Raw genomic sequence first — 21,883 nt, forward strand, 5'->3', positions numbered from 1 at the left:
GCCCAGAGCTGAACCCAGGATTGCAGGTGCAGCCTCACCAGTGCCCAGTGCAGGGGGACACTCACTGCTCTGGTCCAGACTGGCAGTTATTGCAGCTGAAAGGACCCAGGGGTGGCTGCAGCCTGGGAGAGCAGTGATGTGCACATATATGTGTGCCCACGTTACACACGTGTCCCTAACACCCTGTGTACATGCTTGTGGGTGGAAGCAGTTCACACCCTGGTGGGGTCAGAGCAGAACCTGCTCCACGTCTGGGGCTGGAGCCGAGGCCACGGCCCTGTGCTCCCCCTGCCCTCACAGGGACACTCCCTCACTCCCCCTCCATTATTCCCAAGTTCTGACAAACCTGCTCTGGGAACACCTGCACTCTGTTCCCCACCTATTTCCTGCAAGGTCTGCACCTCATTTATTCCGACACACCGACTCGTTTCCATGTACACGTCTCCTGCCTCTCATCTCTTCCTGCCCGCCTCCAGCCTCCTTTTGTTTCCCTCTTTCCTGGTGAATCCAGCACAGAGCTGCTCTCCCTGAAAGGAAAATGAATGTGTTATCGCCTCTGCTGCCACTGGAGCTGCTCTTACCACGTGGCAGCGATGCCGGTGGGAGATGCAGAGTCATTTCGGATGGCTTTGGGGTGAGAATAACAGGATTTCTCCTTCCCTCCCCTCCCTCTGTGTCACAGGGGCTCACTGGACACTGCTGGTGGGGATTGGGGCTGGTGCAGGGGAACAGGGGGGAGGTTTTTGCTCCTCCTTTGGCCATGCACTCACTGAGAGTCAGATTTAGGGAACCAAACCCTTCCCTGAGCCCAGGTTGGTACCTGATTCCCAAGTCAAACTAGTCCCAAAAGAGGAGAGGGGAGCACGCCACCCTCAAGCACAGTCTTGGCCTGACACTTCTGGAGAGCAGCGCTCCCGTTCCCATCAGAAAAGGAAAATGCCATTTCTCTTGCAGTAAATGGGAAGAATTTTACCAAACAGGGTTGTTTTTCCCTCCCTTACAGCCAGAGAGGTAAAGCCATGGCAAGCAAAGGCTTCTTACTGCTTATTTTATCAAATAGAAGTAAGAATCCAGGTGGAACAGCCCCAGCCCCAGGCCCAGCACAGGCTCTTCACAAATACACCGGGACCACCTGGACACCAACATCCTCCATCCTTCCAAATTGTAAGAAAATCCCCCAAAACACTGACTCTGAGAAGGAGATCCCAGTTTGAACTTTGAGCACAAACACCAAGGAGCACAGGAGATGTCATGTTCGGGTTTTTATTGATTTCATGGTAACAGGAGGGGATGTACCCACAGCCACCTGCACGGGTTCAGTGTGCCTGGAAAACACCACCACATGGCAGTACAAGTGTTAAAACTCATCCTAAATTAGATGCAACTGCAAAGAACGACAAGGTTTCCTTTAACAGCCATTTTTAAATAGGGCTACACATAAATCAAAGGGTTCATCCTTAAGTGAACATGCTCCACGGAACGTGAAATTGGAGGATTTGCAGAGGAGAGGGTTTGTCCTGATGCTTATGCGACTCTCTCATGGACTGGGTAACCTCTCCCTGCCTGAACACATGGAAACAACACTGGAGGCACTGCCTCACTGGGCCTTGAAATAGCAAACACCGGCCCTTCTCTGGAAGGAATCATTGCAAATAGATGGATTTTGGATACAGGGAGGTCAGCAGATTTCTCTTACCGATGGCGTGAGAATTAACACGTGTGTTAGTTCAAATCCTGTCTCCCAGAAAGGATTTTTAAGGGCTTTTCCTAAAATCCCTCACAACATAAATCCTTCCCTAATGTATTTTATTAACAGAATAAGTAACTGCTTGTCACCAAACCAGCTATATTAAAACTAACCAAGCTAGGGAACATGTTGGTAACCATGGTGGCACATCATGGCACACGGCACACGCCTGTGAGGCGGCAGTTCAGAGGTGGCTCCATGGTTTAACAAGACATTCAGTCATTTTCCCCCAGGAATCCATCTGCTGGAAAATCACCAATCAATCAATCAGTCACCAATCAGATTGAGTTTTGGTGGCTTATCTGGCTCTGACCCGAGGTCAGTGAGCATCAAACATAGGGCCGGTGGTGGCTGTGATGTCGGTGAAGGGAACGCTCTGCCTGAGCTCCACAATCGACTGCTTCTTCAGCACCAGCAGGATGTAAAACTTGGCTGCGGCCTCTTTCCGGTTGTTTTTCCGACTGAGATCCCGGAAACTGAAGGAGCTCACCCCGGATCTCTTCAGGTGCTGCGGGAGGGAAGCGGGATAGTCAGGCTGGCTTTTCAGGTGAAGCACATCTGAAATGGTTTTCAGCATCCAAACCAATAGAACTCATCACTGCCTGTTCTCCGGGTGCTGGGTATCACCTCTGTCACAGGCAAGCAGTGCCTCAGCTAAGCAAGTGGTGTTATTTCTTGGGGTTATATGGCTATACTTCTATGAAAGGTCCCTCTTCAAACCCAAACCGTTCCACGATTCCTTGATTCTACAAGGAGGAGATAGTCTGACACTTCTGTTGGACCATGTCAGGCACTCAGAATCCTGGTTTCCCAAGTAAATACCCAAGGAAACACAGCAGCAGTAATGGGGTCAAGTGTTCAAGGGCAGGTTGGACAGGGCCTGGGGCAACCTGCCCTAGTGGAAGGTGCTCCTGCCTGTGTCAGGGAGTTGGAACCTTTAAGGTCCCTTCCAACCCAGACCAGTGTGGGATTCCATAAGGAAGAGATTTCTGACAGGGTCCAACTGAAATCAACCCCAGGGTTTGGCATCTAATTATAAAATCCAGCACTGGTACCTGTAAGGCTTTTAGGAACTGGAGAGTTCTTTTGTTCCATCTGATTTCTTCACTGTCTTTCCTGTTCCTTGTGAGCTCCTTGAGAGGAAATAGAAGAGAAGGTTAGGTAGCATGTGTATGATAACAAGGACAAGAGTTCTAACTGAAAACCCTAGCTGGAACTGGGCATTTTGGTGGTCATACTCAGGATATCTGGAACCTCTGACACCTCTGTGGTCACACAAGGCTTTGTGGAACAGAAAGGAATGCTAACTGCGTTCTTTCTGCTACCAAGGAGCTCAGGTGCATGGTAGCACTGCGGAGATGGCCCCGCTCTGCATGCCTGGGTTGTGACAGCATTTGTGGTCAGGGCCAAAAAAGCTGCTCAAAAAGCTGGGTTTAGGCTTCAGGCTTAACTTCTGAAGGCTAAAGGTGATGTGAGTGCAGCCAAACAAGGCCATGATGGCATCACTGCTATTTTAATCTATCTGAGAAAGAACAGAGCGTGACACGGGCCAGAGCAATCAGCCTGGGGCACACATACGTTTGTTAGCTCAACTTGCTGCGTTTCAGCCTCTTGGCCCAGGATGCTGGTCACCAGTGAGGAGCTCTCAGACAAAACCACTGCACCCTGCTGTCAGAACAGAGAGTGATCAACAGGAGTTGCAGCTCATGGGTACAGTGCAAATCCCAACAACACAATCCTGCTCCAATAATGTATTACAAGAAATGTTTGCCAAGATGATGGAATGGTCCCCATTTTTACTACATCCCACTAGGAAAGGACTTTGCTTTAGTGTTTATCCTACAGCTGATCTGCACCCGCAGGCTTGCTTCAGGCACAGACCCTACGTGTTCTGCTACAGTTAGATCCAATTTTGTCATGCTTTTCCAACTTTAACAAGCCTCATAGTCCCTAAGGAATGCCCTTGTACCTCAGCCTGAGTAAAGACAGCAGAAAGAGGCGATTTGTTGTTGCTTATTTCCTCAATATGAGACACAAGAGGTAAGTTTTATCCTTTATAAAAAGGATTAGATTGGTCTCTGCAGTATAGAGGCTGTATTTCACATTTCACATTTCAACTTTTATGCCTCTAAATAAGCTATCAGCTGCCTCTAGCATGTCTTCAAACAAGTAGTAGGAACTTCTTCACATTCTTTGAATGGAACCCTGGCATAAAACACCACCAAGAAATGCATTTAGGTGTCTAAAACTTATGGAAACTGCTCATTATAGTTTCACCACAGTGATCATCAGTTACATTTCTGTTATCCTCTGATGGCAACATAAACGAATCATGTCTAATTTTTCTCTCAGTGTCTGAATGAGCTGACTCCTGCAGGAAACTTGGCTCTTCTACTATCAGCATCTCTGTATTAATGAAAAAACAAGGTTTAAGAGGCAATTCCTGGCAATCTCTGTCCTTAAAAATACATTGAAACCCAACAGTCACACCCTCATTAGCAATATTTGAGAGCAAGAGCCAGAAGGACTAAACACAGAATAAATCTTCCCAATCAGACCATGGAAGAAGAAGAACCTGGCAAGAGAGTTTTCCCTTTCCTAGAAGTTGACCTTTAGGGACTGCAGGAGGTGGTTGTGCCGATGAACGGAGGCAGACACCCAGATTGTATTTCTAGCAGAGCAAAGGGGTGAAAGCAGATACATCACCTCCACACATCTGAAATAGGACATTTCCTCTCGCTTGGTATTAACCCAACCGCTGTCTTCAAGTTACAAATACATGTTATTGACATGAATTTGGAAATCTGGAGGGTGGTTTGGTTAAACTCAGAAGAAGTGGGAAGCTTTTGTTCTTTTTTAAAACAAATTTGCTGTGTGGTAGACAATTCAGGAAGCAAAAGTGAATCCAAAAATACCTCCTTATGGCACAAGGAAGAAAAAGACTTGACTTTAATTTCCGAGCTAAGGAACAAAAGAACAACAAAGTACTTATAAAAACAAAAAATAAATTAATAGCCAATTTCCTCCACATTAAACTTTTTTTGGCCTTTGCTTTGTACAATAGCGCCCATTCTCTTAAACATTAGTTAAAACAGGGAGTATTTTCTAACAGCTAATTCTGCAACAGCAGAGTTAGAACATTACCTGTGGTCTCTTGCTCTTTTCTTGTTTCCTCCGTTTCAGACTCCCTCTGTATTTCCTTCCTTCTCATCTTAAATCCGTGACTCTTGAAGCATGTTGCAAGGACCTGCAAGCAATTATTTGCACTGGTTTGCGTTCAGAGCACCACATCACACTATTTGCAAGTACCAACACAAAGGTATCAAGCTGAGCTGTGGATCAGTTATTGCAACCCAGAATTTAGGTATTTGAATCAGGTCGTTCTGAAAACCTGGATGTTTGTATTTGTTTTTTAATAATAGCTTTCTGCAGCTTCAACACTGCAGTGAACTCCATGAAGAAACATCTTAGGGACAGCTTGGATCGGTTTTCCTTGAAGCCAGCCAGTAAGGAAGGACGAAAGAAAGAAACATCTGCAGCTCTGTGTGTGGGGGTAACATTCATCCCTGGGAGAGTGAGCTGTAGTTCTGTCCCTGGACTCTGAGTGGTGAAGCTGTGCTGCTGTGAACCTGCAGTGCTGCTGCTGGCCTGCAGCCCCTGCTGCCCTGCCCTCACCAAGCCACACAGCACAAGGCACTGCAGTAAGGCTGTTGCACATGGCTTATACCAGGCCTCTCATTATCACCTTTAGCTCTTCTTTATCTTATCACCAGCTCTAAACTTACTACCAGCTTCTTTGAACAATCTGACAGATACTACGTGAGGACAGGAGAGGCTTTGATCTTTAAGGTCCTTTGCAACCCAAACCATTCTGTGATTGTACGACTATGAAATGGAATGTCAGCTTCTCATGGGTTTTTTGTCATCTTTCACTTGGTGATGGGGAGCTGGAGATGAAAGCCCTGAGCTCTACAGATGGGCTTCCTAACGGAGCAACTGCTCCAGTTGAGAGCACGGAAATAACCATCACGTATCCAACCCAACTGTACTGCAAAACAGGACTTGAGTGGTGCCGCACACATGGGAAGGAGTTCACAGCAACCCAAGCCTGAAAAACCTCTCAGGGTGAGCTCCTAACCTAACTGGTGATACAAGACTCTTTACCATTTGCAGCTTAGCAGGAAGCAGCAGCTGTGTCGTGTGGGACAGGAGTTTATCCACACCTCCGGATTTCTTCCACAGCATTGTTTTTTTGGTTGGGGGGGCGAGGTCCAAGGTGGCCATGATGTCTGTGCAGTTGTTCAGTTGGTTGTACATGGCATAGCAGGTGAGTTCCTTGTCTACATCCACAAACAACTTCCTCTTCCTTCTATTCTTCTTCCTCTGGGTGACAGCTAAAAGAGAGAAGGTCTAAATAATGCCTATTCACAGAACCCTCAGGTATGGAAGAGGCACTGGACTCAAACGGACAGGCTGACGACCTCCCAAAACATCACACAGACTTGAAAACCAAAGTACAAGCACATGGGCCACTTCCTCAAAGGTATTCGTACATATACTCCTTGTATTCCTGTACAGGAACTCCACACGTTTAATGGCAGAAGACATATGACTATAGCACTAAAGAACCAGGAACATGAGACCTTAATGAGGACACATGATATGCCACCAGGACTGAATAATCTCTCTCTAATCCATCAGGAAGTTAATTATTCCAAGAACTGCTGATGTCCTCACCAGGTTTCATTACCTCCTAATGAATATCTGTATTTGTCAGTTTAATCCTTTAGCAGCTGGATTAAGATGTGTGTAGTAAACAGGAAAGAAAGCCAGGGATTGGTTATATGGCCAATATTGTTTTGGCAGGCTGGAGAATTCCAGAATGCTAAATAATAGTGTCAACACGAACTTGTTGATGCAAACATTCAGCAAGAAACCGGTCACGTTCTGACCTGCAGCATCAAGTGGCTCAAGCACAAATCCATCATCTTCTTTCAACGCAAGTGTGGTTTCACTCACTAGGTGACTGACTTCCTTATTGGTGGTGTCTGCACAGCAGGACTCAACTATAAGAAAACCCAGAAAGTAACCCAAAAGTTAAGAAATTATTCCATCTTGTAAAGTTTCTTCTCTCATACCACAGAATGATATCAGACAAAGAAGATCAGAATTAAAGAACCATGATTTTGTCTGTAATTGCACAGTTAAAGAAACTGGGGGGGGGGGGGGGGGGGGGGGTAGAAGGATTTAAGACATCAAAAGATTTCCAGAAACACTTCAGAAATCAACGTCTCGGTCTCAAACCAAAAGAAGACAAACAACAACCGGATGATCTGACTGAAGTGTCACTTGTTGAAATACGAAGCCAGAAATACTCATAGGTGAAGTTCAAAGTTGCAGCAAACCCTCGGGCAGTTTCCCTTCCCCTCCAGAAGTGATCTCCTGCTGTGGAGGCAGCAGGTGGATGAAGAGCTGCAGACTCACCGGCTGTGCTGTTCTCCAGTGGCTCTTGGGACAAAGGGTTTTCTTCCTCCATACCAAGAATGTCTTGACCCAGGCCTGTGTTCTCGTCCCTCAACAGGATTTCTTATGTATAAAACACATCGTTTTAATCATTCAAAGCCTTAGCAGCCATGAAATAGCCTGATACAAACTTATGTGACTTATTTAAGGCTAATCCTCAGCAAACAAAACCCGCTCAGCTCCCACAGTGGAATGGTGGCTTTCAGGGGTGCAAAGAGGAGATGGTTACTCTTCACTTTGAGTTGCCACTGTTGCTCTGAAAAGTATTATATTGATATTGTTTAAAAGGTATAAATCTAAAGAGGTTTATGTAACTACTCTAAGCCATAAAGATGTAGAAGCTCCTTTGCTGCCTTTGCTCTTACAATAAGGATAAAATTGCTGCAGTGCTTCACCTTCAAAAACATGAACTAAATGGTTCAACATTAACTATAACTGGAAAGCCTTTAATTCTAAAAGCCTGAAATATAACCTTTAAAAAGTTCTTATTTGGCAATGTCTGGCATGGATTCTCATGTCAGTTGTACATCAGATTCAGTGCAAAGTAGAATGCAAAGGAAGCATGAATTCAACAAGGAAACAACAGAACTTCTCTTTGAAAGCAATCGCTTTCACTCTGTCCTGTTTGTTTTCCTGCCAGAATAAAAATGTTTGGAAAGAAACTGATCCTGTTTATCTGTGTCAAACCTACCTATCATATCTGCAGCATCCTCCTCGTCTCCAAAGCAGTCATACTCAAAACAGAAGGTCTCCTCTCGCAGAGCAGACCCTTTCACACTCATGGAGCAATCCACGACAAGACTGTTGCTGCTTGTTAAGATGCTGCCATCAAAGAAGCTTTGTTTCCTCAGGGCTTCTGGTTTGCCATCTGAAGAAACACAGGATATTCCATGCTTCATCTTCAGGGATCTTTGAAACACGTATCTATCCAGTTCCTAACGTTTCACATAATTTTTAAAAGGTTGGAAGTTGCCCCAATGCCTCAAACGGAACAAAAAGCAACCTGCAGCTAATTCAGTAAAAAGCAGAGTGATTCTCTGCTATCACATTATACTACTTAGGTGGAGTTACTACACAAAAAATTTAAGCATATAACAGTATGACAGAGCAATCAGCACAAAGAACAGCTTTTCACGTGTGGAAAGGACATAGGCTGGACCAAATTTTGCATAAGCACACTTTTCCTTAGGAAATATTCCTGATTTCTCAACTTCTCTCACCCAAGTTTCTGTCACAAAGAAATAAATTGCTCTCGTAATCCTCTGCAAGCGTGATGTCCTCAGGCCTGCTCTGGTTCAAGGTGAAGTGTTCAGCAACGTCAATGGCACTGATGGAAAAAACATCACACAGAATAAAAGGAGACCTGAGAGGCACTGAGCATCAGGCTGGAATGTGAAAACTTCCTTCTAAACAGCCACCAATCTGATGTTTTATCATAAACCCCCAAAGACAGCTTGTTTTCCGTGGCATTGGAAGCACCCTGGCTGATCCTCAAGGAGAGAACATTTTTTCCCCAAGGCTATTTGCAGTCGAGCCAGTTAGGGTTTTATGGAGAAATTTCCCAGCTTTAAATTTCCTCTAAAAGCTAAAAATAAGCATTTGGAAGCCAAGTGCTGGGTGTTTTTTAGCAGTGGTACCTCCAAGCAAGCAGGAGGCCACCACCTGGGCTGGCCAGAGCTCTGTGCAGCCTCCAGTGTACATCACACAGTGGGGACTGACCCTGCCCTGGCCAGGAGGCAGCTGGGGAATCCTAAACAGACCCCATTAAATTGCATTCATGAGGGGGTAGAGAGGAAGCCTCAGGAGAAATCCGTTATCCCAGACCTCTGGGGGCAGCAGAGCTATCGCAACATGTCTTGGCCTCCTGTTTTCTATCAGTGTTTCTACATTAATGCTGATTTGTGTCAGGAAAGCCAATGAAATGTGCTGGCTTTTCATCAGGAGCCAAGCTGACTGCTGCTCATAGAACACACCAGCCCCAAAGAGCCAGAAATTAAATGCAGTTACACAAGGGAGCAGTACAACGTGGTGAGGTTACTCACCAGAGCTCCCTTGCTCTTACAACAGGATTTACACTACCTTCTCTTGAGGTCAGAGAGTGGTTTGCAGGCTTCACTCTGGCAATCTGAAACCCTGAACTCTTAAGTTCATGCGTTATTTCATTGTAAAGGGCTGTCGATTAAACAGACTTTGAGGGGCTCAACTGCAGCCTCACAAAGCTGACTCAGCATTTAGGAGAATCCAGGTATCAAAGCCAAACAATTCCACCTGAATCTCGGTCAGATAACATGAGGGTATCTTTTACTTCTGAAGATAGTGAATAAAACCGAGGGAAGCATTTACTTTACGTCAGGTAGCGGTGTTTCAAAATCATGAAACTCTTCAGGTAGTGTAATGGCTTGATAAGTAGCCTCAAAGTTCTGCTTGGGAAGGTCAACAAGGCCTAGAACAGACATCAGCACAAAGTAAGCATCAATAAGGTAAAAGTAATGCTCTCCCACATATGTGTATTGGAACTATAAACCTGTCAGGAAGGACTGCTGCTCTTCTAATAACAGAAGGGCAAAGCTTAGGCCCTGTGTCAACAGGACTCCAAAGTGGAGGTAAAATCCTTCCTTTACATATATTTTAGACACTATATTCTTTTACAGATACAGCAGAGTCTGCTGCTACAAGACATGAGATAAAGTAAATATATGGGGTTTATTAACAGCTACTTGAAGTCCCTGGAAGATCCTCACAGCTGACATTTAGCCTGGAGTCTTCCACACCACTCCAGATGAATTATTGTGTTTTCTTTCCCTCTCCAGTGCCTGCAGAACTGCTCTTCAGCATCAAATAATTATGAAGTGAGAGTGCAAATACTCACTAATGGAAGGATCTAGGAACAATTCAGGTGAGAAGGGATTTCCAAAGGTCATTTAATGCAATCTTTTGCTCAGAACAAGGTTAGCTCCTAAGTCAGATCACTTCTGACTGTTTCTGATGGAGAATGACAGCATCCCTGGGCAGTAACAAGCAATAGTACAGGAGGAAACAGCCTCAAGCTGCACCAGGAGAGGTTTAGACTGGATATTAAGGGGGAAAAAAAGCTTCACAAAGGGTTGTCAAGCGCTGGAACAGGCTGCTGAGGGCAGTGGTAGAGTCACCAACCCTGGAGGTATTTAAAAGACATGTAGATGTGGTGCTTAGAGGCCTTGGCAGGGCTGGGTTAACAGTTGGACTCAATGATTTCAAAGGTCTTTTCCAACCTAAATAATTCTTCAATCCTATGATCCTGTCCTTGAGAATAATGTAGGGTAGGCATTTGCAAACAGACCAGGTCACAAAGCACATTAGGGCTCACAATAGATGCTGATGTCCTGTTGTTAGCCTTTTATTAGACAACAGTGCCTCCTCGTTTGCTGCCTAAGAATGACAAACATCGAGCCAGCTGGGAAAGGATCCAGCTGTGTCTGCTCCCTCCTGGCTGGCTTCATGGGTAGGGTTCAAAACCCACTGTCAGGTCTGGCACTAACACTCGGTTAGAATGCTGCTGGTGTCATCGGAAATTAAAATCAATTAGCCAACAATGGAGGCCGAATTGAAGCTTCTCCTAATAAGACCACTTAAGATATTGCTTCTTTTAAGGGAGTGAAAGACCTGAAACGGCATTAAATTAAACATCAGCAGTAGGCCACTGGTAGGTTTGGGGTCAATAATGTGTATTTAACAGGAATACCCACAATTACCTTTGAAAATGAGAGCTGTAAAGGACACGGGTGAAAGATGCAGAGCTCTGTACGTACCCGGGCGAAAGGCTGTCTTCATTTTTGTCAGAGCTTCACTGCAGTCTGCCATGAGGTACTTGGCTTTCCTGTGGTAAATCCGCACCACTCCGAGGAGTAAGTGTCCAGAGGTCCGCAGAGCTATTGTAAACTGTGATGGTTTAAAAAGGTTGTCCAGGAGGTAGGATTTGGGGCAAAACCATTAAAACGGAAATGTTTTCCCATTCAAATGGAGCTGTGACACAGCAGTGACAGAGTTCCAGTATCAGACACCAGTACAGAGCTCTGAAATTCAACAAGGCTTTGTGCTGATGTAGAGGACCATAAACAGAGCCTGGAAACCTCTAGCTGCCTCTGTTGCTAAAGGTTGCTGTGCCAGAGCGTGAGGCCTGAACTGAAGCTCTTCCTTTATCTAAATCATCTCAACTAATTGCCAACAAAGAGTGTAACACACCCCGAGACAACAAGCAGCTGCGCACAAACCAGTATTTGACACTTGGGTTATTTAACTGAGCAGACACCATACCTATGCCCTTATTTATGCAAATAAAGGCCATAATATGCCCTTATTTATGCAAAGTCTTCCTGCATCAAGCGCACTCAGGGTGGTGGTGCTGCTGTGAGGCAGGACAAGGGAAAATAGGGGCCATTCCTCTAATACCTCTTGGAAAACACTTCCATATAATATCAATTTAACAGCACTCCGTTAATGGTAACCCACGCAGGACAGTGGGATTCAGGCTGCCAGATATCGAGCAGCTGTTTTCATAGGGGAAAACATAACAATAAAAGTCTGCTTGCACCAGCTGAAAGCTTTGGATCTCCTGGGCCATTGACTGGTGACCATGCAAAGCATTCCTCACCGTTCCCTTGGATGTGGTTGCAATGGAGAGGCCGAGGGCTGAGTCACAGGTCCTCGATTACCTGCATCTGTTTGCTTGAGTCACACCTTATCTGGGAGGTGGGGAGGACTTCAGCCTCCTGGATGGGTCATAGGGCCTCTCATAAGCACTATGTATGCTGAATTATGTACTTACCTGCTTATAATGGGGGACCTGGAAGAAGTCCACTGAAAGTGGTTATGAGAAATAATAAATGACTTTTGACAAGATCAGCAGACTCATTCTGCTCAAAGGGCCATGTACCATGTCACGGCTCTTTATGAGCCCCCTGCTATGAGCCAGCACCCGACTCCTCCATCTTTCTGAGGCACAAACACCACCATTCCCAAATGCTGTCCTACACGTGGCTACCACACTGCAGTGATGGGCTTGTGCTGCCCCACACCCCTCAGCCCTGGTGCCCACAGAGCAGGCCCCGGAGCTGTGTCCCTGTGTGAAGAAGCCCATCTGAATGCACCGCGGTAACCCTGGCTTACGCTGCACATTAAATGTGTGCCACAGCCCTCCAGGAAGGTGACTGCACTTCAATATTCACATAACTGCATTACTGCAGCCTCAATGTTCACAGAGCTGCCATACAGTCACGAGGATGCTCAGGGGCTGGAGCACCTCCTGTATGGAGACAGGCTGAGGAAGTTGGGGCTGTTCAGCCTGGAGAAGAGAAGCTGCGTGGAGACCTCAGAGCAGCTTCCAGTATCTGAAGGGGGCCTATAGGGATGCTGGGGAGGGACTCTTCATTAGGGACTGCAGTGACAGGACAAGGGGTAACGGGTTCAAACTTGAAACAGGGGAAGTTTAGATTGGATCTAAGGAGGAAATTCCTTCCTGTGAGGGTGCTGAGGCACTGGAATGGGTTGCCCAGGGAGGTTGTGAATGCTCCATCCCTGGCAGTGTTCAAGGCCAGGTTGGACAGAGCCTTGGGTGCCATGGTTTAGTGTGAGGTGTCCCTGCCCATGGCAGGGGGTTGGAACTGGATGATCTTCAGGTCCTTTCCAACCCAAACCATTCCCTGATCCTATGCTGCACCATCACTATTCACATATCTGCCCTGTCACAGGGGTTTATTCGAACGAGAGCTAAACAAAACGCCCCCAGTTTCCCTCACGCTGGCTTCGGAACAGCCACGGGTTCACCCTGAGGTGACGAGCCCCGCTCCCTCGGCAGATGGACCCCTCTGCCCCACAGCTTCCCGGGTCGACCAGCCCCACCTTTGGCGAGAGGATCTTCTCCACAGTAGCCTCCAGGTTGCACTCAAAGATGTGAGCTTTGGTGAGCTTCTTCTCCCAGTGCGCCGCCAGCCAGATCTTGGCCAAGGGCCCGCGCTTGTTCACCAGCAAGTGCATGTAGAACATGGCGCCCGGGCTGAGGGCAGCCCCTGCCGCGGCCACAGAGGGGATTTAATGGGACACTGAGGGGGGTTTGGGGGGATCCTAAAGGCCAGGGCAAGGGGGTTTGATGGGATCCTGAGGGGATGGGGGGGATCCAGCCAGGCCCTGAGGGGATGAGGGGGTTCAGCAGGCCCTGAGGGACGGAGGTCACCTCAGCTGCGTGCTGAGGGGACAATGGGGATCTAAGGGGGGGGTGAGGGGATGGGAGAGATTTATCAGGACAAGGGGGGGATTTGGTGGGATCCTGAGGGGATTGGGGGGGGGGTATCTGAGGGGATGGGGACGGGCGGGTTCTGAGGGAATGGGGCAGCGGATCCTGAGGGGATGGAGGGAGCTCACCGGGCACTGAGGAAATGGAGGGGACCTGAGGGGACCCAGCGGGCACAAAGGGTTGGGGGTGGGTTTATGGGCGCTGAGGGGACCCAACGGGTGCCGGGGGGGGAGGTTGGTTTATGGGCGCTAAGGGGACCCAACGGGTACCGGGGGGGTTGGGGGTGGGTTTATGGGTGCTGAGGGGACCCAACGGGTGCCGGGGGGGGGGGGGGTTGGTTTATGGGCGCTAAGGGGACCCAACGGGTGCCGGGGGGGGGGGGTTGGTTTATGGGTGCTGAGGGGACCCAACGGGTACCGGGGGGGGAGGTTGGTTTATGGGCGCTAAGGGGACCCAACGGGTGCCGGGGGGGGGGGGTTGGTTTATGGGCGCTGAGGGGACCCAACGGGTACCGGGGGGGTTGGGGTGGGTTTATGGGTGCTGAGGGGACCCAACGGGTACCGGGGGGGTTGGGGTGGGTTTATGGGTGCTGAGGGCACCCAACGGGTACCGGGGGGGTTGGGGTGGGTTTATGGGTGCTGAGGGTCCGCCGTGTCCGCCCCTCCTCAGGCCTGAGGGGCTCCTGCGCGCTCTCGCCAAAACCAGGCAGCGGGGGGGGGGGTTAAAACGCGCGCTGCGGCGGGAGCGCGCCCTGGGAGCGGGGCGGGGGACGGGACCCTCCCGGGGACCCGCTCCGTGCGCCCGGACCCAACCGGAGCCGCTCCACGGCGCCCGCCTCGTCACAGCCCCGGCCCCGGCGGCGCTCCCAAGGGAACGCTGCTGGGAACGAGCCCCGCTCCCGCTGCCGGTCACAGGGAGCGCGCACCCATCGGCGGGAGCGGGGTGCTGCTCGCCTCCTTGGGAGCGAAGGGCACCTGAGTTAGCACCGGCACCTGCATCGCCTCCTCCACCTCCTTTTCCTCCTCCATCTTCAATTCCACCCTTTCCCTCCTCCTCTTTTCCCTTCACCACCACTCCCTCTTTTTCACCCTCTTCCTCCTCTTTTTCCTCCTCCCAGCCTCTTTCCCCCTTGCGCTTTCAAAGGCTCCCTTGGGAAGCACCACCCCAACTCCGTCCCTGCGGGTGAGCAGCTCCTGAGAGGCTCCAGGCACGCTTGCGGAAGGAAAAAAAAAGGAAATAGAAGAGCTTCGGACCCGATTCTGTGCAGAGGGAGGAGGGTGAAGGTGCGCGGCCACCCGCCTGCATCAGTCACAGCCACCGCTGAGCCTGTCGGCACACTTACATGGCACCAGCCAGAGCATCACCGGCTCCTCACCCCTCTGCGCTTTGTTTTCCATTCAGGCAGAGCAGTGAGGATCCCGGTGCTCCCGAGCCACAGCGCAGCAGCAGCTACTGCTGCTGTACCGAGAGGCACTGGGCTTCTCCCAGCGGGCTGGTGTTAGGTGATGATAACCAGATCCCAATTAGCACCAGGGAAGATTTGAGCCTGCTCCCAGGGCAGCTGCAGCTGGGATCAGCGGGAGGCAAGCAGGGACCAGCAGTGTCAGGAGGGGAGGTCACAATGAGCCCGGCTCCTCCGGTCCTCACTGCCTTCCCGTGCCCCCTCCGGTCCTCAGTGCCTTCCCGTGTCCCCTCCGGTCCTCACTGCCTGCCCGTGCCCCCTCCGGTCCTCACTGCCTGCCCGTGCCCCCTCCGGTCCTGGCTCCCGCATTGCCCGCTGCTTGCTCCCGACCTCTGAGTCACCTTGAGCCGTGCTGGCTGCGGGCGTTCGCTCTGCTTGGGATGCTGTGAGTGCTGAGGAGGCAGGAATGAGACCTCACCCCATGGTGGGGCTGGATCGGGGTCACCACCACCAGCAGCCGTGTACACCCCAGAACTGCGCTGTGCTGCATAGGGGTGTGCTGGAGGGGCCTGAAGGGATGGAGCCACATCCAGAGCCCTTCCATTCCTGCTCCCACTGTCCTTACATAGTAGGAGGCTCCCATTTGCTGGCTCTCACATCCCCATTTAATCCTTTTGGCCAAGCAGTGGCACAGCAGCCCCACACTGCTCCATTTCCCAGGCTCCCTCCCTCTGTCCTGTTCCCATGTCTTTCCAAGCCCTCAGTCTCTCCCCTCCAGGGCTCCTGCAGATTCATTGTGAATTTTGGCAGCACTGTCTCTGACCTTGGCTCTCTCCCTCCTCTTTGCTCCTGCACTGGCAGCATAAATCTTGGTTGTCTCCATCTCTCCTTCCCTCCGTGCCAGAGCCCTGGGGGTGGAGCAGCCTTTGCCAGCCCCCAGCCGGATCAGGAATGGGCTGGGGAAAGCTTTGGGATGGAGGTCATCACCCCTCTCCCATGTGGGACCCAGAGGCAACAACATGTGTAGGATGCATCCCTTCACTTCATCCATCGCAGGCATCCTCTCAAGTGGGATCAGGATGCAGGAACAGCCCCCTAAGCAGGGTTCCTCTTGTTCCCAGGGGTTTTGGTGATGCCATAGGTAGTCCCAGTGCCGGCACACTCTGTGTTCACATGCATGTGCCCGCCTGCTCCAGATCCATCTTTTCCTGCTGATTTGGGACAATCTGTGTCCCGTGACCTACTTGTCTGCAAGCATCTCCTGCCTTCCCGCGGAGTGGGCTGGCACCAAAGCATCTCGGAATGTGGTTAACGTGTCGGGATGCACTCACAGTTATTTTTAATTCTGCTTTTTTCTCGGCCCACTTCTGGATGCATCCCTAGGGATGCTGTGCTGGGAAGCATCCGCCTTTCCACCCAGGGCAGCGGGAGGGGATGGGAGCAGCACACACAGCCTGCGCTGCCAAGTTCAGAACTAACCAAATCCCGTGTATCCCTGCCCTGCCATGGCACAAGGTGATGGGAGACCCCAGCCCACCCCACAGCCCCCTACCCTGCTGCAGTGCAGGGACTGGAGGCATTGAGGGTTGGTCCCCCCTGCACCCCGAGCTCATCACCCAGCACCAGCATCACCCCAGGTAATAGCGGGTGAGCTTGTGAAGGCGCTGTAGGCTCCTGAATGTGCTGAAGGGGCCGTCAATGTGATGGACAAATCTTCCTGACAGCTCTCAGCAGCAATCTCTCAGGGTTTACATCTACCATCTGCAGGCACCGCTCCAAAGGTGGGAATAGCACGTCCTGGTAACAAACCAGCTCAGAACGTGCTGCTGCCAGCGGGTGCTGTGGGGCTTGGGCTGGGTCCGGTGTGGGTTGGGAGCCGCGGGTACCAACACCGGTGCTGTGTGAGAAATGGAATAAACAGTGTTGGTGAGAGGTGGGGTGATGGGGGCTCTGTGCTGTGGGACTATGGTGGGACAGTGGGGATGGCTCTGGGCAGCCAGCACCTCCATGGGCTGCTCTGGAGTGTCTCATGCACAGTCCAAGCCCAGGTCAAGCCCTGGATCCCCAGGGATTTGGGGCAGGCTGGCTCCTTGAAGGGACTCCTGGCTGGGCTGGACCTCTCCCTGCTGCATTCAGGGCTGGGGGAGCTCAGGACACGGTCCCAGTGTCCCCAGCTCTGCCCTTGGTCCCCAGTGGGGACAGCTGGTCGTGGAGCGCCGACCCAGCACCACTGGGAGCATCCCATGGTCTCCCCTATGCAAAGCCCACCTTGCTGCTCCATCCCCTCCATCCGTGCCCTCCCCACGCATCCCCCCCACCCCGAGGACCCCACGGAGGGTCCCGGTGCTGTCGGGGGGTGCCTTTGTCGCGGGCAGGGTGTGCACAGCCGGTGCCGGTACCGCGGGCGTGTGTGTGTGTGAGTGCCCCCCGGGGCAGCCCGTTGTACGTGTGTGTGTGTGTGTGTGTGTGCGTGTGCGGGCGGCGGCGGAGCGAGCCCTGGGGACCGGCAGCTCGGGGCACCGGCGGCGCCGGCACCGGGGGTAGGCAGCCCGGCACGGGGCGGGGGGGGGCACCGGCGGGGAGGGCAGAGCCAGGCGGGACCGGAGGAGCGGGAGCGGGGCTCGGTGCGGGGAGCGGCGGGTGCGGGTACCGGGGAGGTTGGGAGCGCTCCGGGCAACCGGCGAGGAGGGAAGCGGGTCCCAGGGACACGGGGTGCCCGGTTCGGGGCGGTGGGCTGCTCGGTGGGAGCCCGGTTCGGGGAGGGAGAGACCGAGGGAGGGACGATCCGGTTCGGGGAGGCAGGTGCCGGGTCCAGGGAAGGGGAGCAGCGCGGTGCTGAGACCCGGGTGCGGCGAGCAGGGACCCGTATCCGGTGGGCAGCGCCGTTTGGGGACCCGCGGGTGGGTTGGCAGCCGGGTCTGGTGTCCCGGCTCCGGTTCCGGGGGGGGGGGGGAGCGGGGTCCCGGGGGAGGGGGGGGGAACAACGCGGGCCGGGAGTCGGTTTGCAGCCGGCTCCGAGGAGCATCGCGGTGCGGCTCCGCCGCTCACCTCAGCCCGCGCAGGCCGGCGGCGGCTCCATGGCGGCCCCGCGGGCGGCGGAGCTGCGGAGCCCGGGCGAGGCGGCGGCGGCGGCGGCGGGGGGGGGCCCGGCGGGCCCGGGGCTGGCGCTGGCTCTGTGCTGCGCGCTGGGCGGCGCGGCGCTGGTGGTGCTGGCGGGGGCCGTGCCGCGGGCGGCGCGGCCGGACCCGGCGGTACCGGCGCGGCAGATGGAGCGGCTGGAGGAGCGGGCGGCGCGGCTGCGGGCCCGCCTCGACCGCTGCACCGTGGCCGGGCTGGCGCTGCTGGCGCTGGGGGGGCTGCTGCTCGCAGCCCTGCTGCTGGCCGCCGCCGCCGCCCGCCGCCGCGCACGGGCCGCCCGTCGCACCGGGGGCACCTACGGCTCCGTGCGGCTGCGGCTGCGGCGGGTGTCGGCCGAGGGGACGCGGGCGCTGCTGGAGACACAGCTCAGCCCCGCGCAGCAGCCCCCCGAGGGGCCGGGCTCTTAGCACCCGGCGCTCCCCGGGGACCCCCAGCCGCAGGCAGGAGCGGGGCTCCCCGATCCCGATGCCCTCCGGTGAGGCTTCACCCGCACCCGGCCGCCTTCCTCACCTCCCGGACCCTCCTTGGACGGGGATCCCCTTGGCAGCATCGGAGCGATGCGGTTTTGGGTGCATGGCCCCACCACCAGCACTGGCAATGTGGCCTTTGGACACCCCACTCGCCTCCCCAGCACCTTCCTGGATGGGGTCCTGCTCACCAGCATCGGCACAACGGCACCTGCGAGATACCTGTGGGATTTCAGTGCCGTGGCTGGTCACGGGCTGGACACAAAGCCAGAGCCGCAGGTGGCTCCTTCCCGGCATCCAGGGCAGCGCTGGCTGCTCCTCTCTGGGATGGAGCTTCCCATTTTCCGCCATCAGTGACCTTTTTTAGCAATAGTTTCCTGTGAACTCTGTGGTGTGGATTTGGCGCTTGCACCGCGCTGGGCAGGAGAAGAGGAGGCAGCAAGTGCGACCACCAGCACCCCATCACCCTCCCATTCCGGAGGGTGGGATGAAGGCCAGGACACACAGACACACCGTGCCCAGCATCCCACTCCCACCAGCAGCCCCAGGACGGCCTCCTCAAAATCACAGCGCTCTGCCTGGGGGAGAGAGGACAATTCCCACTGCCTGGAAGCGATGTGGTGGTTCTGTTCCCATTCAGGAGCCTTTGTGCCGATCACAAGGGCCATTGTCTGCAGCGTGAAGGGGAAAATGCATCTCGGGAATTAAACATGAAGCATCATTAAAGCACAATGTTCTGTGGAAAGCAAAATCAGCCCGAGCGGGTTGCTGTGAAAGGGAAATGATTATCCCATAGGAAATGCAGGCCCGCGAAAGGGGGTGTCTGTCCTGAGCCGCGGGTTTCATCCAGCCCATAGATTACTCACTTCAAACGTTTCCAGGTGGAGACAAACCTCTCCAGCAGCCCAACACGAGGGGAAAGGTGCTGTTATGTGCGGTGCAATTGTCTGGGCCAGGTTTACGTCAGGGGGATCATTCTCTGCCCCATGTTTTCACATCTGATTCCTCCTGTTGCAGTGAAGGGCCCCACGTCCCTCTCCCCATCACATCACCCATCCATGCTCCTCATTTATTGGGGGGTCCTGCAAAACCGTCTCAGCCTCACGCCCGCAGCCCTGGCACCCAGGCACCTTTCCCTGGGATTAAGGCATGTATGGGGTGAGCTGTGGGTGGCTGTGCTCCAGTGTTCCCCTTTCCCCATGGACCCTTGAGCAGAGCTGGAGCATCGAATAAAGAGCCCAAGCAGAGCAGGGGGAGCAAAGGCCATCGTGGTTGTCACTAAGGGGTGATCCTGGGGCATGGGGACACAGGAGTGAGGAAGGGGATGAAGGAGAGGAAGGGGAGGAAGGCTCTTGTGCAGAGTCTGCCCAGGGAGCCCTGTGTTCAGCAGGAGGCTGCCCTGGGAAGGCAGAACTCCCTCCTGCACCTCTCTTGTGAGCCTGGAGTAGACAATAAAGCCGTTAGATGGAGAAACCCTCAATGTTGTCACTTCATGTAAGGTGTTAGGGTCTCTGCAGGGGGCAAGGCTGAGCCTCGGCAGAGGTTACAGCTGCTGAGCACAAGAGATGCTCCCAGGGATCAGAGCAGGAGGCCGCTCAGGACACGCTGCGGGAGGGAGCTGCCATCGCTGCGCTGTCCCTCGAGGAGCTGCAGGCCTGGGGGAAGCCTCTGGGCTGACGGAGATGTGTTTAAGGGGAATGAGCTGTGTCGAGGAGTGCCATTAAAGAAGTTCCCCATCAAGACTCCAGAACTGGGACGTGATTTTGCAGAGAGATCCCCTGGGATGAATGGGAGGGTGGCTGCGGTGGTGTGACACGGATGCTGCGATGTGCATCCTCCCTGCACTGGCCTGGCCAGCCCTTTGTGGCTGGGGAAGAGCAGTGTAGTCAGCTTGAGGCACTGCCCCGTGATGGTTCATGTGCATGGGGGGTATTTAGGAAGCAATCACATATACTCCAGGATGGTGGGAAAAATCCAGCTGGGAAAAGCAGGTTGATGCTGCACAGCCTGGGTGGGATGAGGATCACCAGCCTCTCAGTGCGGGGGCATCCGGGGCTGCACCCACCCATGGAATAAGGTGGGTGCATCAGAGGCAGCTCCAAGGTACCCCAGAAGTGTCCCTGATGGGACAGTGCCTCAACCCCATACTTGCCACTTCAGGATCCTCTGGGAGAAGCTGGTTTTGCCAGAGGAGGCAGGAAGGGCCCTGGGGAAGAGCAGGCACAGGTCACCCTGACACCATGGGGATGGGCAGCATGGCCACAGTGAGAGGCACCAGGCTGGCAATGCCACTGCACCAGCCATGGGGTACAGCACAAGGGCAGGCGGGTGGCCGCAGCATATCCTTGTCCCCCCACTCAGCTCCAGGGGTTTGGGTTATCTCTGCTTGTGCCCTGGTGAGCAAAGAGGGAACATCCCAGCGCCTTTCCCAGTCCCGTACAATGGGAGCTGCTTTGTTTTCCATCTGTGCAATCCACACAGTTCCGGTACACAGGATCCCGGGGATGGAGCATCATCTGTGGGCAATGAGCAGCTCCAGGGCTCTGCGGTTGGGAGCGCCGGGCCGGGCTGGCAGATGGCCTGAAGGGCTCTCCGGGGATCCCAAGCCATTCCCAATAATCCAATGTCTTTCTTCAAACGTGACATTGGAAGTGCCTCTCCGGGGCTGCGGGAGGAGGGAGGCTTGTGCCTGTGCCAGGAGCACACACACAGCCCCAGCCGCTCCTCGTGCTCCCCATAGTAATAACTGGAGGTGTGTGCTGCTGGATGTGCTCCCCTGCATGCTAATGCCGCTGCCACTTGGGTTAGCAGCAGCCGTGCCAGGGTCCCTGCTGCTGCCAGGATATGGGGCCCTTGCAGCCATCACGGTACGAGCCTACAGCAGGGGAATGAAGTCTGTGTCCAGCCCTGCAACGGAGCAAGGAACTAGTTTGGGATCAAGGGCTCCTAAGAGCCACCTCTGCCATGCTCTGGGCAGCTCCACAGTGGCCTTTTGGTGTGAGCTGAGCCAGTTGCAGGGACAGTCTTGTTCCCACTGCCCTCTGGTCCAGAGAGCAGGATCCTCACCTCCTTACATCCACCCTCTCCTGAGAGCGGATGCAGCAGCACTGGGAGCCCTGAGGCTCAGGCACTGGAGCGGGCACAGCTCAATGCCAAGCTCAGCTCAATGCCAGGCACTTACCCCCTCGAAGCCCCTCTCCTTCCCCACCTGGCCCCGCAGCTGCACATCAGGGCCCCGCTGGGGCCGAGGCTGCAGACAAAGGGCTGTTTATCAGCCCCGTGCAGCCGCTCCCCGCTCTGCCTGCTCTAATTGGCCCCATCAGAGCCGCTGCCGCCTC

General features: G+C 53.4%; 1 protein-coding gene across 3 annotated transcripts; it reads right to left on the minus strand.

Moving 5' to 3' along the window:
* Nucleotides 1-1,252: 1,252 nt before the first annotated feature.
* Nucleotides 1,253-13,313, minus strand: RAD21L1 (RAD21 cohesin complex component like 1). Of its 3 annotated transcripts, XM_057416565.1 has the most exons (13): nucleotides 13,148-13,313; nucleotides 11,059-11,188; nucleotides 9,614-9,713; nucleotides 8,491-8,597; nucleotides 7,962-8,138; nucleotides 7,232-7,333; nucleotides 6,700-6,813; nucleotides 5,912-6,141; nucleotides 4,892-4,994; nucleotides 4,007-4,153; nucleotides 3,326-3,405; nucleotides 2,803-2,880; nucleotides 2,029-2,255 (listed from the first exon to the last, which is right to left on the minus strand). In XM_057416565.1, the coding sequence occupies exons 1-13, from the start codon at nucleotides 13,289-13,291 to the stop codon at nucleotides 2,067-2,069; spliced, it is 1,701 nt and encodes a 566-aa protein (XP_057272548.1). In that variant the 5' UTR covers nucleotides 13,292-13,313; the 3' UTR covers nucleotides 2,029-2,066. The 3 variants fall into 3 exon arrangements, with proteins under 3 accessions (XP_057272546.1, XP_057272548.1, XP_057272545.1); XM_057416563.1 differs by lacking the exons at nucleotides 4,007-4,153; nucleotides 4,892-4,994 and adding an exon at nucleotides 1,253-1,325 and having other exon boundaries at nucleotides 2,061-2,255; nucleotides 3,326-3,415; XM_057416562.1 differs by lacking the exons at nucleotides 4,007-4,153; nucleotides 4,892-4,994 and having other exon boundaries at nucleotides 3,326-3,415.
* Nucleotides 13,314-21,883: the final 8,570 nt, after the last annotated feature.

The sequence above is a fragment of the Pezoporus wallicus genome, unplaced genomic scaffold (genome assembly GCF_028554395.1).
Source record: "Pezoporus wallicus isolate ANWC-B61680 ecotype Strahan unplaced genomic scaffold, APGP_CSIRO_Pwel_v1 contig_13399, whole genome shotgun sequence".
In the NCBI taxonomy this organism is placed as follows: Eukaryota; Metazoa; Chordata; class Aves; order Psittaciformes; family Psittacidae; genus Pezoporus; species Pezoporus wallicus.

Bases quoted from the DNA above. Each gene is read 5' to 3' on its own strand.
- RAD21L1 (XM_057416565.1), bottom strand. From the start codon at position 13,291: ATGTTCTACATGCACTTGCTGGTGAACAAGCGCGGGCCCTTGGCCAAG. The intron at 9,714-11,058 runs GTACGTACAGAG...TGTCTGTTCTAG, and splicing joins GAAGACAGCCTTTCGCCCGG to GCCTTGTTGACCTTCCCAAG. The intron at 6,142-6,699 runs GTCAGAACGTGA...TCTCTCTTTTAG, and splicing joins TGAGCCACTTGATGCTGCAG to CTGTCACCCAGAGGAAGAAG.